This window comes from Tachysurus fulvidraco, chromosome 2 (assembly GCF_022655615.1).
Source record: "Tachysurus fulvidraco isolate hzauxx_2018 chromosome 2, HZAU_PFXX_2.0, whole genome shotgun sequence".
NCBI lineage: Eukaryota > Metazoa > Chordata > Actinopteri > Siluriformes > Bagridae > Tachysurus > Tachysurus fulvidraco.
Window position 1 is genome coordinate 26,802,924 of NC_062519.1, and position 17,902 is coordinate 26,820,825.

Genomic DNA, 17,902 nt, shown 5'->3' on the forward strand with positions numbered 1-17,902 from the left:
AAAGAACACTGAAATTATCATTCCTGCTGCTCTCCTGTTCATGCAACAGCAGTGCGATTAGGAAAATGTTAGAACCGCAAAGCTATCATCACACCTAGTTCATTTCACAGAGCTTATGTAAGCTTATGTTTTGCATGAATTTGGAGTTTTAGTCTTATAGTACATAGCATAAAAGCCGACAGGAAATAAATTCTAACTTTAACTTTCCAAATATTATTATACACTATGGGATATAAACAGTGCACCAAAGCAATATCTTTCTCATTTAAAATTTTGTTAAGGGGAAAAAAAAATTCTAAACTGCAAGCAATTTTGAGGCATTTGGAATTTTAATAAAACACACACTCTCAGTCAAACAGTTCTGTCACACCATGAATTTCATTTAAAAAACAGCTCAAACAAAATCACACAATACTAAATTAGCACGTGGTCATTCAATGGGATTAAGATAAATAAATTAGAACTATTCAGGGGAAAAAAGTTTAACTAAACCTTGATTGGATTGTTTTTAAGCATGATCCAAGACCCTTCTGCAAAACAGGATAAAATAATGTGCACGTACCAAAACTGTTAATACATCAGCACTGAAATGAAGGGAAACAGGAGTTTGATACTTTGATACAACCTGATACTTTGTGCCTCTGTGCGGTTTATGATTAGTTCAGCGCTGATAGAAGAAATATCTGTGACTTCAAATCCCTGAGATATCAGGCACTTAGTATTACATTACAAACCTTATCTGCTGAGTAACAGTCCAAGTCCTTTAAAATAATTAAGAGATTCAATTTCAACAACAGAGTAGTCAATAAAATAACCCATACAACTTTCCTTCTTCGTGTTGTCCGTTTGATTTAAGTGTAGCAAATAAATTCATTCATTCAGCATTTTCTTTGTCTTGAAACTAACACATTACACTCTTCAGTCATGATCAAACCCTCAGAGGCATAAACATGCTTGGTGTGTGTTGGTGGATGTCTAGTGTTCTCCTCAGGAGCTGGTTTAGCTTGTTGCGGCGTATACAGCCTGCACACAGGGGCCATAATTCAGCTCAGCTCAGCATCAGATACTGGTGAAAGTAGATGCCGAACAGGCTGCTGATGAGCTGGCAGGCCGCCACCCACCAGGTAAGAAAGGCAAAGATACCTCTGAAGAAGACAGGGGTGAGGACGGAACGTAGTGCAGAAAACACCTCAGCTAGGTGAGCTACAGTGACTTGGATGTCCTCCTCCATGTCCTCTATATCGTCCTCATCTTCTGACCTGGGTAAAGGGGGAGGAGTGGTGGGAAGAACTGGTGCCAGTGTCACACCAGGAGTCTCAGCCCCCAGCCCCCATGAGAAGTCACCTAGGAGGTAATAAAAAAAAAAATTTTTTATGTAAAAATTAAGTGCAAAATTGTCCCATGATTTCAGTCAGTGAAACATTTAAATGTAAAGATTTTCTAAGTACTATACAAATTACAGTATATACACAACAGCTTAAAAATACATGAGTGATCTGAAGCTTAGTATTAATATGTATTTATACATTTATACATAAACACAAATATAGATCTTGGATTTCTTTGCACAAAGCCTACATACCCTACGTTCCTATTCTCCCAATTTTTTAATACTTTACTACAACTTTTTCACTAGATGTTTTACGGTGTATGGTTATATGTGACAAAACCAGTAAGGCCAGTTTGAACAGACCTTTAATTACAAAATACTGGTCGAGTGCTACACTGTAGTGGTGCATACATCACATGCTTTATTAACTGTCTCATGTTTTGCTTTTATTAGGTTATCTACTTACCTTTAAATGTGCTTTTATAAATTACACCCAAAATTAGCACATATACATACACACACACACACACACACACACACATATATATATATATTTTTTTGATTTTCTGATTATTTCTACACAAACCCATTTTGTGCAGGACCAAAACCAGCCAAACTGAGGACAAGCAGACTAACTGAATACATTTACACAGAACTCACATTTCAACCTAAATGATCTCCAATGATACCTGAAAAGCTAACATAATGCTTAGCCATGTGATAACCTGACCAATCGCTGATCACATTGGTCCAATACATTCATATTTGCATGTCAAGTATTGTTATCACATGTCATCACATCACAGTCTTCATACTAAAAGATAGTATTTTCTTGGGTAAATTTTATAAAAACATGGGTTGATGGGTTTTCTAACCTATATAAGATTCTAGGTTTGGTCTAAAGCAGTTACTGGGCAAAGTACACTTGTGTATGTGTTAGAAAGACATTTGCTCAGGATTGCAGCATTTTCAAAGTCCTTAATAGCTCCTCAGAGGCCAAACTGCAGTTGAAATAGGCCGACCTTGTACTTACAATTGTGATAAAACAAAGCTGGCTGTTTAAGCTTTTCTTGTTTTTCCTTGCTGTACTGTATAACCCTTGCATACTGATCAGTTTGTCAGTGAGCTCCATTTTGAATACTGCTAAAGAACAGCACTCACATCATAACATACTTGTATCTGTTTCATTTTTACATTACAGATTTATTTTAATGGAAAGATTGGAATTATAATAGAATTATTGACAGGCAAGCAAAAAAAAAAAAAGGTAGTATCTATAAGCTTCTTATTATTATTATTTTGACCATTAAGGGACTTTGTTTTAGGAGGACAAGGTACAGGTGGAATACAAGGTAAAAAGATTCTACCACAAATTTTCAAAGACTAAGTTTTGCTTATTTGAGGTCACTTGTTATGGTGTCATTATCACCTCCTAAATCCTAAACATGTTAATTCATCCAAAATTTTAACTTGTCAATGTGGTTTGCAGCTTAACGTTGAAATGATGAACAGTAATACATCACTGGATGTTTTCATCAGTGCAAAGCTGTCTGTTTTATGAACCAGACAGTTGGACATCGTTATGAAGTGACACAATTCAGACCACATTCTTGCATCATCAATTCTACTGCAATGCATTACATCACTTTACTGACATACTATAATCCCCAGCCACAAAGACAAGACAGTATTTTGAGAGCGAAATCTAGCTACGGACTACCCTTCTCCCCTAAACGCATTAGTTTGGCTCAGACCTTAATCTGACAAAAATACTACATCCTAGAGTGATGACAATTTAACGTCTGAAAATGAGTAAAACTCTACCTAGAGCCTTGAGGGCCAGGGTTGAGAACAACACAAGCAGAACAGGGATGAGATATTGTAGCGTTACTACAGTCAGGTAGCAGTACACACGGGTCACCTGCAGAAAGAGAAGTAAATGGAAAATGTATGAATAATGACTCGAAGCACTTAAAAACAGATTTGTGCATTTTTCTTATGAACTTTAAAATCTGATTTAGGACATATTCACATATTTTAGTAAACAGTCAAGTACCCAGAATAGAAAAATTAAACTTCCACAACCTCTAGAATAACATAAAAAGTACAAAAATACTCAATTCCAGAGTATTTCTACATTATTGGATTTCTCTTACAGGGCCTCAACCATCCTTAACCTGCAAGCAGAAACCTTGACAGAGACAAGAACTAGATACTTATATTCAGTTTCTTCAGTAATGAGACTTTCTTCTGCTGTTCGAGGTATCTGGTATATAACTAGAGGAAAAGTAAATCTGAAATGCAGCTACTGAGCCACTCTTGCCTGTTGGTGTAACCATGGGATTTCCTGACTCAGTTTTACAGTAAATTTATTAAAAAAAGCTGCTTCGTGCCTTTCTTTGGATGTCAACAGCAGCAATACGACCCGCCTCCTTTTTCATCTGCTCCACCCATTTGGGGGCAAGATTCAGGTAAGCCTGCAAGTGGTGGCGGGTGAGCAGCAGCCTCAGCACACACAACCCCATGATTATCCACAGACGCACTGAGTCGAAGGCTGAGCTGGAAAGCCTGAGGAATGAACACGAACACACACACACACACACACACACACAGACACACAGACACACAGACACACAGGGATTAAAGCACTGAGGTGGGTGTAATACTAAATCAACTCTGAGTTACGCAACAGTGCCTAGCTGCAAGAAAACATTATCTTGGTACAGAGTGGGTGGATCAGAACTGGTGCAGTGAAAACACCAGAGCATCTGAAACATAAAAAATGAAAACACTTAAGAGCAGTCGCTGCTGCTGTTGGAAAATAAACGTGTCATTTGACCCTCTGTGAAGAGCAGTTACTGTTACCAGAATATTGCAGTGTTATTATCGGTAGAATTACACATCACACCTTTTATCCACTTACAATCACATACAATGTTGTAAACAAGTGGATTTCGGCCAAAATGTTTTTATTTCTTCTACCTCATTATCGGTTATTTCTTCAGGTAATATTAGGGTAATCCTTCTGTGTTTATGCTTTGAGGATTTACTTGTTCATTTCAGTCAACTATCAGAAATGGTGGAATATATAACTGCAACTTTACTTGTAAATTAACAGCTCTGATCTTGTTAACGCTAAGAAATATGGATGAAACTCTCCTTTTTTTTTTTTTAGCTGTCACCAAGTCTCAGCTTTGGGCATTTTCAACATTGTCTTGAATTGAGATTTGTTCATTTGACCTGCTGTTAATGATTTTATTGAAGACAAGCAGAGATAGTGCTTTATTAATTTTCTCTAGTATGGCGCAACATATCACCACGACAAAAAGGGTATACAATTCAAATACAATGAATTTTCCAGTGATTAATAATGAACTGTGGAAGAAAAAAACCCAACACCATTGCTTGTGTACAAATTTAGACCTTTCTAACCTGTTCTCTGTATTTTAAACAGCATGTGATGTTAACCCAAACACACACTTACAATGTGACTGAGGTCTTTCCCATAGGAGCGTTTCCTAAGAAGTCTCGAGCAAGAGGCTTGATCCACAGCACAAGTATAACCAACGGGGACAAAAAACTGATGTGAAGGAGGATTCTGTAAAAACAGGGGAACCAATTTATTTATACAATTTTGTCATGTGTATATGTATATATACACACTTTGTGTAGAAGGTTTTCTTAATCATGCTCTCAAAAATGTATTTGTTCTTACTGTATAATTGGTCTATTAGAATTCATCTGTACAGCATCCAAGTGAGTTTGAGCCAAGCGAAGTCCAGGGAAAGCAAGCAGAGCTCCAAAGAAGGCACAAATGAAAGCCAAACCCAACTTTACTCCCAGTTTGGTGAAAGGAATGCTTAAAAAAAGCAACAAAAAAAATAAGCAACTTCAGATACAGTACAGTACTGTCATTGTGTGCATTAGAGAGACATAAAATGTACATAAACAACTTACGACCACTCAAATCCTTGTTGTTTGGCAAAGGCTTCAAAGTTGTCAAAAACACTAGTGAAACCTGAAATGCCAGAATGTTACTTAAGGCTGATGGCAAAGTAAAGACCTGTTTGATTGTGAATAAGTAAAACTCATTCAGTACCAGTCTCAAGGCCGAACTCCAGATAGTCCTCCCTCACCACTAGAACTAACATGGCCACAAGCAGAGAAAGAAAACCAAACGCCAAGCACACAGAGCGCTCACCGCCCTCATCTGAGCGGAAGTAGTGGCTCATCAGCACATGCAGAGTCCTCCTGGGAACCTGAGTCAAGGATTATAAGAGTAACAGAAAAACAACAGCACCCAGAATGAGGAAAACCCCTGGAGTCAAAAGCAGAAGATGGATTTGAACAAATAAACAATTGAAACTTAGCATAATTATCCGAAGGACTAGGATCTAATTCTATGACATTCCACAACCTTTATCAATACTCTTGGACTGTCAAAGCCAATTTGGAACTTTAGATGAAGCGTTTTCCTCTCCTGGCACAGTTGGCAGGAAAAGATTTAAGGATACAGGCAGAAGAACACCATCAGGACACACCAGATGGCCCCAATGTTGACCTCTTTACTAGCATCCACCACAAAGTAGTAGCTCTCCGTGAAAAGGTAAATGCCCAATGCATAGATGGCAAAGTCGATCAACCACTGGTACTCTACAAAGAACCGCAAAACTATAGACGCACACAAAAATGATTAATTTGGGATGCAAAAGAAGGGCATCAATAGTTCTACCACATTGTCACACTGGTTAACTTTCAATTCCAATAATTTCCTATATTAAACGTCGCATACCTTATATACATCTGTTTTGTTTTTTTTAATTATTATTAAATATTTTTTTTTACATAAAAATACTTTGACCAGATATTTCTAAATGGAATTACCAAAAACATAATCTGTGAAAACATGCAATAGAAAACTTTCTGAAAAGAAAATTTTGGTACTAAACTAACTTTAGCTACATGTCATGCCCTCAAACAAATCATGAGACGTTTAAAATAATCAAGTTGATACCCAATGTCACTTTTTGGTTTACTCTGCATGTAAACAGACATCTTAAACAGAATGCTTTGCACAGGCTGCATGGAAACAGCTGATTCTGAACTAATTTCATTTGTACTAATAAAATCCACTGAAAGCAAACATGATTATTGATGTTTATTTTTACAAAATCTAATACAGTCTTACCCAGAGCATCTATAACATTCACAGGAGTGCTCTCCAGATGTAAATCTATGTCCTTTGGAACTGTAAGCGGCTTAGGCTCCCCGTGGCCGTTCTGTCTCCTGAAAATAGACAGGGTTAAAGAGGGCAAGAATGAAAGATAGGACAAACTGCACAAACTAATCAAGCTAGCTCACACCTGTCTCTCCTGCCAGCCTTGTTGGGGATCTGCTTGCCTGCTAGCGCACAAAGTTCTCCCTCTGAAGGATGCTTGAACCTCAAAAGACTGTCAAGCAACAGTACTGAAGTTAGCGAAGAAAACATGCTGAACGAGAATCTTCTGTAAAGCTGTGACACTCACCTGCCATTGCAGAGGAGCCAGCGTGCAAAAGAGCAATGCGGGGCCATTTTCTGCATTATGCTGACTGCCAGTAAGCTGACCACCAGCTGAACTCCCATCAGTGCCTGCCCAGGAGGAAACAAATGTCAGACAGAAAATCAGTAATCAGTAACAAAGCCAACAATAATTCTTCAAATTACTTAAAGATCAAATTAATGTAAAAACATAACGGATACTTTTATAAATAGTTGGTTCAATGATTAATTTTTTTTTATCATAAACTGATACTTTGAAACTTTCGTGAAAGAATGCGATGCAAAGCAACAGCAGATTCCGCATCCCAAATAGCGCCACAATACAAACCTAGTCCACTACCTAGTGTACATCAGCCATTACTTTAAGACCCTATGTAGTGCACGTATGTAAGAAGCTAGGAACATTTAGCATTAGCTACTGCATCTTTCCTCTATCAGTTTACATGTACTAACTACTGCTGCTGCTGCTGGTGTTGGTGGTCCTCAAGTGAATTTTGACAAAAATAACCAAAAAGACTAATTCTATACTTCGAATAATGTTGTTTATATGGTTCATTGTCTTTAACATTTGAGTTAACAAGCTAGCGAACTAGCCAACTTGCAGCTAAACGTCTGCTAGCTAGCATAGCATGTGCAGCTAACACAGCTAAATAGTAACAACATTTCAAAAACTACAGGGAAAAACATCGCGTCAGGAAAATTAGTTTGTTAGAAATTCACTCACCATCTTGGATGAATGGATTTAATTAGTGCACGTGGTCCCATACAGCCCTCACAGCTAGCACACTGCTGGCACTTGAGTGCTAGAAACAGCTGAATGAGTTTTGAATGACATTTGTGACCTATTCTGCTCAGCGCAGAAGGGTGGGATTTACAAGACATACGGAATTCTATTGGTCAGAACCAATCACTGAGCTGACAGCCGATTGGTCCAAAATAGGTTGGACAAAAATAGCCACATACTGTACAAAAGCTACTCAAATTAACTCCTAACGTCTTATGTATTCTAAAGAAAATTACGTGTCTTCGGTTATATCCTGAGGGAAGAGGATCTTGTTTAATTATTTATTTTCTCTTACATTTCCCATAAATGAGTTTGACAACCTTCTGATATTTCTACTGATTTTCCTGAAGAGAAGTGATGCAGCAGCGCTTTTATTCTGTGCAGCTCTCTCACTGCCTAATATGTACGTTTTGATCATGTGCAATTAATTAATATTGCTTAATATACGTTTAATATTTTATTGTAATTTCACTGTCAATGCTGGCATGCTTGTCATTTCAAACTAATCTTTCTGAGCCTGCAGATGCATTGCTGCACTGCTTTGTATGACATGTAATGGCAAAAAATAGCACCAGAATTTCAGTATATCACAAATATTTCAATAAAAATATTTTAAATGAGTTTGAGTTTTTTTATGAGAATCACAATATAGGTCTTAGTAATATAGCATAGACATATGTACACAAAGTTAACAGCTCTGAGAACTTATTTTACATGCATCATGGAGATACAAATTCCATAAATGTAAATGCAACATACACATACAGTGGACATATACATTTTGCATTCCCCTGTTAAAACGGTGGGTTTAATTGTACAAATGGTCCAAGAAAATCATCTTTTTGATATCAGAATAAGCTTTATTTCCAGGCATGTTTTCACAATCAAGGAATTTGTTTTAGTGACAGAAGCTCCACAGTGTAACAGAATGGCATATACAGTATAGATGAAATTGTATGTACACATTTACAGGTGTGAAATGTGCAGTTGAAATATACATATACAAATATAGGCAATTTGTATGTACAAATTTGCAAGTGTGAGAAATGTGCAATTGTAGTATAAAATATGTACAATTTGTAGGTACACGTGCAATTTTGAAATGTGCATTTGAAGTAAACAGTATACACAATATGTATGTATGTATGTACAGTGTATGTGATATTTTTTCTATGCAATCAAATTCAATCTTTTTCCACCTTTAATGTGATATAGTAACCAATAAACGCATGTATAAATCAAATAGAAACATTCCAGGAAAAAGAAAATTCTCACAATTGCAAGTGTTACAGTGTTAACCCCCCATAAACTAATAAAGGGCTTTGTTAAAGTACAGCCCTCTATAAGTCATTCCATTGGCTTTTAAAAGGACAAAGTTGTGAGCTCTGACTGGGCCAGTCAACAATAACAAAATATTCTTCAAATTCCCAAAATCTTCTTCTGAATCCATTTCTTTGTTGACCTTTTGGGTCATTATCATGCTAGAGGTGAAATATTTCTTCATCTTCAGCTGTGTAACAGAGGCCTACAGAGTTTACACTAAAATTTTAGAAAATTAAGCTCTTCCGGACTACACCTCCCAGAATCCTTCACTGCCACTGATTACACTGCCACCTGTTCCTCATCAACCACTCCCTATATAAGCTGAACTTGAACTCTACGCCGTTGCGAAGTCTCGATGGGTTTCTACCGTCATTCTGAGCGTTTCCTGTGTATTTCTAGTTCGGTTTGGATCCTGTTTCTGTCTACTGGTTTTTCTGATTGCTTTCTGCCTGCCCCGACCTTCTGCCTGTTTGCCGTTGCCGATTTCTGTATCTGCTTTGATATTGTGTTTGCCGGCTTTGACCCTGCCTGTCTGCCATTGATTGTTTGTTCATTAAAACCACTGCACATGGATCTTCAGCCTGTTGACCCCTCATTACACCATGCCTGTCTTGCCATTAGGTAGGATCACAAAATGTCATCTAGTAGGAGTTTGGTAAATATGTTGCAGCCCTGATTCCTCTGAAGGCACCTATGGAAATTTCACTTTCTTGTTTTTTGTACACAAAAAAACACTTACATTGAATCTGAATTCAGCCTGTAATATTGTATATTTTATATCTTGACACATGTCTACAGCTTGTAGAACTCCTGAAACCTTGCACAACTGTTGTTTGGCTGTGGCTTTCTCTGTCTTTCTTACACTTACATATGTACTTTGTTCTTGTCATGTGGTAGAGACTTAACCTTGCGTCATTCATATTGCAAACATTAAAACATCTGATAAATGGATAAATTATTTAAAGAAAAGTAGAGAGAGAGAGGGAGAAACACTGTACAGGACTCTGACATAATTATATACAGTGTATATAGGAGCACAGATGTAATTTTGGAATTATCTAATTTCCGTGTGGAAATGGAAGTGGTAATTTTACTCCAATAAGCTTCCATATTGAAAATAATTTTGTTACAAAAGTTGCATTAGCTTCACACACTCATCTTTCAATAGTGCACTGAAATCGCACTGAAAAATTACACAAAATGATGTAGGCTGTCCACATCAAAAGCTTTTCTGACAAGGTGGAAAGCGATTTTAAAGCACAATTTCGGAATCTCAAACATATTACATGCACAATCTAAATGTAATACTTAAATGTGCAGAAATGTGATGCCCTTTATTCCATCCTGAATAGGAAATAGCCTGCTTGGCTGCATAAAAGAAAACAGCAGCTTTGCAGTGAGCTCTTTGTTTCCGTGCATTTATGTGCTAGCTCAAACCTGGGCTGTTTTCCTTCATTGATGCGCACAAAAGTAACCCCCCTGTAAGTCTGCCAGCATGCCCAGCTTTATTGAAATCAGAATCTCGCATGTGCCTGCATTTGTTTGGGGTTATGGCTTTGGTTTGAAAGGATGTGTCTTTATTATAATTTCTTACTTTTTTATGTTGCTGGTATACATATATATATATAATGTCAGCAAGGGAAACCAAACCTTCCATCACAATCCTTTACAAAAGTCACAGAAATAAAGGCAAGCTTCATTGTATTTACACACAATATAACAATTTTGTAAATTTTTTTATATCATATTTATCATATTTACAGTAGTGAATTTGCCATGAATGGTACGATACTTATACTACGTTATACACAAGGTTTAAATTGCACTGCTTGTATACATGACAATATTTCAGCTGATATAAAGCTACAAATGCATCTTCATATATTGTGATGTCATTCAAATTATAAATCAAACACTTATAGAAAATGAATAATCATATAAATCAAATGTAAATTATGAATGTAATGTTTTCTCATGGACTTTTACCTTGTGATGTTCTCATGTGGATCATGTATTTTCATATGATGTTTCACATTTTGTTGCATTGGAGACCATGTGGATTTATTTTTCAAATCTTTTTCAGAGTACAATGTGGCAAAGTGCTCCTTAGTGACAGGTTAAGAATGTGCTTTGAATCACCACCAGTTTTTTTTGCTAGATAATATTGCATTCTATAAACTACATTATATATTATGTTACATTATATAATGTTCTGAGCTTTAAAATTGAGCTCATTCTGATACACCAGGATTTTGAGCAGCAAAGTAGGAGCAAACCCTGCTGTCTTCAGCATTGTTTGCCCTTTTTTTTTTTTTTTTTTTTTTTGGAGAAATATGTCTTCCTCTCTGTTCCATCTCGTTTAGCTGGCTCATGAGCTTCAGTAAAGGCAGTACCTTCAAATCCAAACCTCTTTAAATGGTAACATGTTTTGCAAGCCACATTCATGACCACCCGCAAACAAGGAGAACAAAACACGTTATACAGTGTACAAATGAAACCTCACATGGGCCTCACTTTTCTCACCAGCCTTTCTTAGCTGTAAGCTTGGCTTCTAAGGGGAAACATTCAGTGTGAGGCGCTGGTGGGAGTAAGCATTTATTGTTCAATGGTTATGCATTTTAGTCACGCTTTATTTGAATATATGCAAACAAGGACATGCCCACATGTTCCCACACATCCAGGATCCCTCTCTTGGTGGAAACCTACCTTAGTTTATTCATGAGATTTAAAGATGATGAGGTTTGTGGTTGCCAAATCAGCATATTGCAGACTTTTAAACAATTTTGAGAAAATTAACAAGCTATTTGTGAAGTAATTTAAAAAAATGTGACTTGATTTGTTGGATTTAGGGCTTTTGTGTTGTAATGAAAACACCTGCATTACATATTTTGTATAATCTAATATTTTCTATTCATACATGGAAAATAAAAATGTATCATTGTATCACTCCTGTAGGTTCTAGATCTGACATCATTTCTTGTCCACTAAAGTCCATTAAAATCATCCGTGATACATAAAAAGTGTTGATTATACTATAATACTTATAGTAATGACTTTCCAATGTTATAAATATAGATAACCTAAAAAAACACTGAATGTGGAAATGGGGTCTTAAAATGTTTGACTATAAGGATAAACAGATTAACAGTATCAAGTATAGAGTTGAATAGCATTACGAGTGTTCATGCACGTGAATGCGCTCATCAGCTTCCTTTCAAACGCAAATAGCGCAGTCGGGTTGAAGCGCAATATACCAATCTGGCAACAAAAGTACTAAGAGACTGGAGCTATGCGCTTGAACTTGACCGAGGAAAGCTTCAGGGGTAAAGAGATGGAATTTATTTCCCCCCCTGTCTCGTCTTTTATTTGGGATAAGTCTTTAAGACACGAAGTGAGTGCTCATTTCCATAACATGTTGCACAGCGCCAATTAAAGCTCAATGCGCGACTTTTCTCCCGGAGCTACAGCTTGGTGATGCAGAAAGCGCACTGATGGTGAGTATAGGCCTATGTTCAACTATTCTAATCTAGTTTGCCCACTGCTTTTGTAATGTTGCTCTGTTCACCACGAGGTTTGTTTCTTTTCTTGCTGTTAATGAATATTACCAATGGATTTACAGGTTTTATGTCTATTTAAAATAAGACATAAAATACGAAATCGTTCAAATGGTAATTAGAAATATTGTAAAACTAAAAATTAAATGTTTGTTTGTTTGTTTGTTTGTTTGTTTTTTATTGTAGACATGTTCCAGATGTTTGTCATTTCCTTCCTTTCAGTTATCCAACTATCTCAAAATTGCAGTTTTAATTGTTGGGAATATGATGCTACATAGTTGTTTTAAATAAAAGCTTAATAGCTAATAAGAAATGTGAAAAAAGGTCAATTAGAATGAAGGATGGATTTTTTTTCGAGAATTCTGTTTAATGATTATTTTATCTTGAATGCATGTCGATGTTCAAGAGCAGAACGTGCAGACTGCCTTATACTGCAGAAAAGCTTATCAAGTCGTCCCTATGAGCTCTTGATATATTCTAATTTGTAAACAAGGTGCTCATCTTAGTGACTCATATTAATGGGACTTAAAAATCTGCTACATGTTTTTTCTCGCAGCGTTTTAAACGTAACACCTGTTGCACAATGTCTGCCACTTTACACTGTATCTGTAAACTAATCCTGGTCATATGAGCTGATCTGCTGATATCTAAAATGTAAAACTGAAAATATTTTGCCTATACTCCATTTTGAAGTTTGATTTTATAACCTACAGCAACCAACCACTGGCCAGAAATGCAAAAAGGTCAAGTTCATTTGTATGACTTTTATGAAATAGAAATGTCTTATAAACTACTGATGTGTTATTGGTGAAGTAATCACATTATGTACTACCCAATATACACAAACAGAAAAAAATACATAAAAGGTTAATATATTATAATTATTATTATGTAGAAAATGTTAAAGTGGGCTACAAACAAAGTCATCCTTAATAGGCTGTTGCAGAGGTTCTTGGAACATAAGGGGTTCTAAAAATCATTTTGATAAGTTTTAGTAGACACAATTTATTAATTACTATGTTAATCTGATGAGTGTGCAAATTTTAGAGATTCGTTGAATTTAGACAAAATTTATACAATCACTCATTTTAGGAATTGATACTTACTGTATTCACTTGTTCCCAGTTGGACTGTAAGCGTTTATTTAACACTGTGGGTTTTGCTGTGTACCAAACGATTTGTGTCATTACTAAAATTTCGAAGAAAATACAATATATGTTATATTACATTTGCGCAAATCGTTTAAATACGTTGGTCGAGTGATGGGAAAAATATGTACTGTTTAAGCGATTTACAAGGAATTCATTTGAAATGTGGGAGATATAATTGTGGTAGCTGGTAAATAAAAGTGACGTCCTGTAAGACCAGGTTTATGGCGTGAAACATGGCGTGAAAATTCAATGATACTTGTAATGTTTTGCGATCTTATAGCAGCTCATCGTTTGTCAATATGTAGGTAACAACACGCCATTTTTGCATATGCTCCCAATAAATCACGTGTCATCATTTCGCTATGGCAATATTTACTACATGACACGTATGATAGTCCAGAATCAACGAAATTATAGACTCCGATCTATAGGCTTTGTTATAATGTCATTATAGTATATTGTTAAAATAATTAATATTATACATTTTATGTGTCACATACTGTAATTATTGTTACAAATACTGATTGTTTAGGTCTCTAAATTATTGGTATACTGAGTGTCAGAAGAAGTGAAATAGAAAGTTTTTAGATTTTTAGAACATTCAATATTTCCTCTTTTATTATTTTATTTATTAATCTTTTAAAGCGTATTTTGCATAGTGTGGCTAGTTTGATCCATTTTCTATATATTTGTTTATTTTGCGTTATTCTAGATTTATTTCGAAAGTTCCCAAATATGACAGGCGAATCCAATTAATAAATAATTAATTAATTCGTTTGGTTCTTTGGTTGTATAAAATAACTCGATTTACACCAGAGGTGCGAAATACCCAGGAATACAGTGATCAAAATTATTACATTAATTCGCGGTTATGTGAAACATTCGTTTTAGTTTTTAATCGAAAGAAAGAAGAAGGTTCACATCTAACTGGAGCAGAGGAAGGAGGAAATGAGAAGATTCTTGCAGTCAGGTTTCACGTGGTTGCCAGATAGCTTGGTTTTACTGTATCTCCTCACTTGAATATCTATCTATCTATCTATCTATCTATCTATCTATCTATCTATCTATCTATCTATCTATCTATCTATCTATCTATCTATCTATCTATCTATCTATCTATCTATCTATCTATCTATCTATCTATCTATCTATCTATCTATCTATCTATTTCTTAAATTTGTTATTGTATAATTTTTATTTTATTTGTTGTTGTTTTTTTTTTGTAAACTTCCGATGAAGTTTAATTGATTGATTGCAACACAACAATCTAATAATTATTTAGATTGTTGGATCTTAACGCGATAGAAGTCATCATACAGTTAAAATGTCTTGCATGTCTTCTGGAATGAACATCCAGCTTCGCATTCATGACTATGGAGGTTGAGCTATGACATAATTTCACCGATGAGTGTCGCTGTGTCTGTGTCTCAGTACAAACCTTTCACAGAAATTTCGGACCGCTTAATCTGAATGTAGATTTATACTGTTCAAACCTGCAAAGTCTGTTTTTACCAAAATGTGAATGAGTAAAACGTGGATGACATGATATATTTTATTAAGTTGAAGTTCTTGAGTTAGATGCCTTGAGAGGTGAATATCAGACTTAAAAACTCAAGACTGGGTATTTTTCTGTGCTGTCTCAGAATACCACTTCAGTGTTTTGAAATAAAATCATACATCATATACAGGATACAAAAAAAACCCAAAAAAAAACAGAAAAGCTGTAATTTTACTAAACGAATCGTTCTTATATGTTGTTAAGAAATTCTAGAGATCTTTGCCTTGAATTCAAACACAAGATATTTTCCAAACCAAAACCAAATGCTTTTCTGTAGCTTGTGTGATATGAACATAGAATTTAAGACTCGGAGTTTATGATTTGCCTTTGTTGGTTTATTAAAACCGTTTAAAACAATTTCAAATCAATGATATATAACTATTTCCACTTATTTCTCACTAATCCCACTTAACTTTAATTTATTTCTTGTATACTGATCGGCTAACTAAAAACATTTTCTAAAAATGAAATGAGATATTTAAATAATTCTGCAGAAGAACAGTTTTATTTGGCAGAACGACTTAAAACGAACAAAACGTCGTCGTCGTCATCATCATCATCATCATCATCATCATCATCATCATCATCATCATCATCATCATTATTATTATTATTATTATTATTATTATTATTATTATTATTATTATTATTATCATCGACATAATAATTGCTTGTATAATTGTTATTGCTATATCTAGTTCATTTCAGTCCTAGTTTATTAGACACAATGTATTAGCGAAAATCCTAACTCATATATATATCACATATATAGAGTCTTTATCCTGAAACACTGCACAAAATTAGAAATTCGTTCACTTTCGTTCAAAATCTAGGACATTAAGTTCTTGTTCTATAACAGCCAATGAATAAGGCGACACATTCCGTCATTATCTTTGAAATTGTTACTGTATAATATCAAGATCTACTTTATCATTAAACGTGAATTTTGAGAGAAAACCGTGGACCTTTAAAGACAATTAAATGTTGACTGAGAATAAGCTGTGACTAATGAATTAGTGACATTTCAATTATAATTCAATTATAATATGAACAGTGGGACTGAAAGAAAAATATTGTTTTTAGTATTCATTTATTATTTAGAAACGATTTATTTAAATTGCACTAAAACAACATGTGACGCAAAACATGGCCAAACAAAAGAAAAGCAAGCAAAAAAAATCTGTTTTGTGAAATTACCACGTAAAAGAACACACTAAGATTACTGACGTCAAGACGCAGGCGTACGTACGGCTGAGCGGAGGCCGTCAGCCAATCAGAGCTTCCCAAGCTCTGTGTTTCGATGGACTGAGAATGTGCAACATAGCAACGGGTTCTGGGCGCGCGCCTTGTGGATGCGGAACTGAGAGCGCGCATTAACGAGGCAACGTAACTAATCCCGGTGCTTTATTTCACAAAGCTGCGCTCCGTTAAAGATGTATTGTTTCCGTTAAATATGTCTTGGCTCTAACGCTGGCCCCAGTACAGTTTTACTTAATATCGGACAACAAATCTGTACCAAAGGATAACTTTTCTTGACTCATCTCGTCTGTGACTTAAAGCAAAGCAGCAATGGTGTGAAAAGGTGTGATCAGTAAGTTATTTAAAGTATTAGCACGAAGTGAAACTGTTTCATTGTGTGTGTTCACTACCTAACTGTTAATGCATAAATAAGCCCCAGCTGTCGAGGTGAAAATGAGTTAAAAAAGTTGTTTGGTACTTTCATAAGCTCCAGAAAAAACCCTATGGGTCGATACATCATTAATGCACGTGACTGAATCCCTATAGTCTGCACAATTTGACACGCCGTGGTACTTTTTTTATTTTACATTTCTCTCCATTGCATAACCTTTTATATCAGATGAACAATAGTCATCACTTCACAATGCTGGGGTTGTTTGAGTTTCTGCTCCCAAATTAGCATACTGTAAACGTCTAAAAGAAGCACAGAAAAATCTGCTCTCATGCCCAAACACCCAGGTTTATGCAGAAAACAGAAAAGATTACTGTCGATTTATTATTTGTCTCGACCTGCTATTTAAATACAACATTTGGTAATTTCTTCAATGGCTTTACAAATGGCAACAAATGATTTATGACTGGGAACGTGGATTAGTTCAAGAATATCAGAGTGTCTGTGCTGTATACTAGACACGGTATAATATTCTTAAACAATATCGACTGCCTCTTCATGTAAGTCATTATGTAGCTATTTAAAGGTTGCATAACTGTTGTCTGTCATGGCCTGCACATTAAATCAGCGTTTATTTATTATTAGTCTTGTATAACCCCTCTTCTGGTCATCAATTTATAATCAGTATTTTTGTAACTCACGAAAGTCTTTTGCTCAGAGTTAATGTGCCGCATTTTAACGAAATTGTTCTCGTGATTTCATCTCCACGGGTGATCAAAATGAAATATTGAGCCATAGGGTTGTGGAGGTAATCCTCGCTCCTCTAGAAAAAGCAAACAGTTGTGCGATTGTTGCAAGAGCCTGGGAAAATGTCCCGGAGCGCATTGACGCCCGAGTCTGTTGTTCAGAAAGACTTTGTGTGCTCTCAGACGCTATTGTTATGTTAATGAGGGCCTGCACGCTGTTGAACTTGATGTTGACTTCTTTCTTTTCGGCCTACATGTTTTTTCCCCTTCTCGATCATTTGTTTGCG

At 35.7% G+C, this 17,902-nt stretch overlaps 1 protein-coding gene and 1 long non-coding RNA gene across 4 annotated transcripts in view; one reads left to right on the forward strand and one right to left on the reverse strand.

Moving 5' to 3' along the window:
* Nucleotides 1-310: 310 nt before the first annotated feature.
* Nucleotides 311-7,726, reverse strand: tmem161a (transmembrane protein 161A). 3 transcript variants are annotated; one of them, XM_027169577.2, is made up of 12 exons: nucleotides 7,594-7,726; nucleotides 6,856-6,959; nucleotides 6,694-6,780; nucleotides 6,519-6,616; nucleotides 5,845-6,001; nucleotides 5,430-5,581; nucleotides 5,288-5,348; nucleotides 5,046-5,189; nucleotides 4,815-4,928; nucleotides 3,724-3,898; nucleotides 3,155-3,251; nucleotides 311-1,344 (listed from the first exon to the last, which is right to left on the reverse strand). In XM_027169577.2, exons 1-12 carry the CDS (start codon nucleotides 7,594-7,596, stop codon nucleotides 1,049-1,051), a joined length of 1,488 nt encoding a protein of 495 aa, XP_027025378.1. In that variant the 5' UTR covers nucleotides 7,597-7,726; the 3' UTR covers nucleotides 311-1,048. The 3 variants fall into 3 exon arrangements, with proteins under 3 accessions (XP_027025378.1, XP_047666345.1, XP_027025379.1); XM_047810389.1 differs by lacking the exon at nucleotides 7,594-7,726 and adding an exon at nucleotides 7,323-7,562; XM_027169578.2 differs by lacking the exon at nucleotides 7,594-7,726 and adding an exon at nucleotides 7,198-7,562.
* An 8,807-nt stretch (nucleotides 7,727-16,533) lies between these two features.
* LOC113657940 overlaps nucleotides 16,534-17,902 on the forward strand; it is a 33,668-nt gene continuing 32,299 nt past the window's right edge. The window contains exon 1 of the long non-coding RNA XR_003444267.2: nucleotides 16,534-16,830. This is a non-coding gene — a long non-coding RNA (uncharacterized LOC113657940). The remainder of the gene's footprint in view (nucleotides 16,831-17,902) is intronic.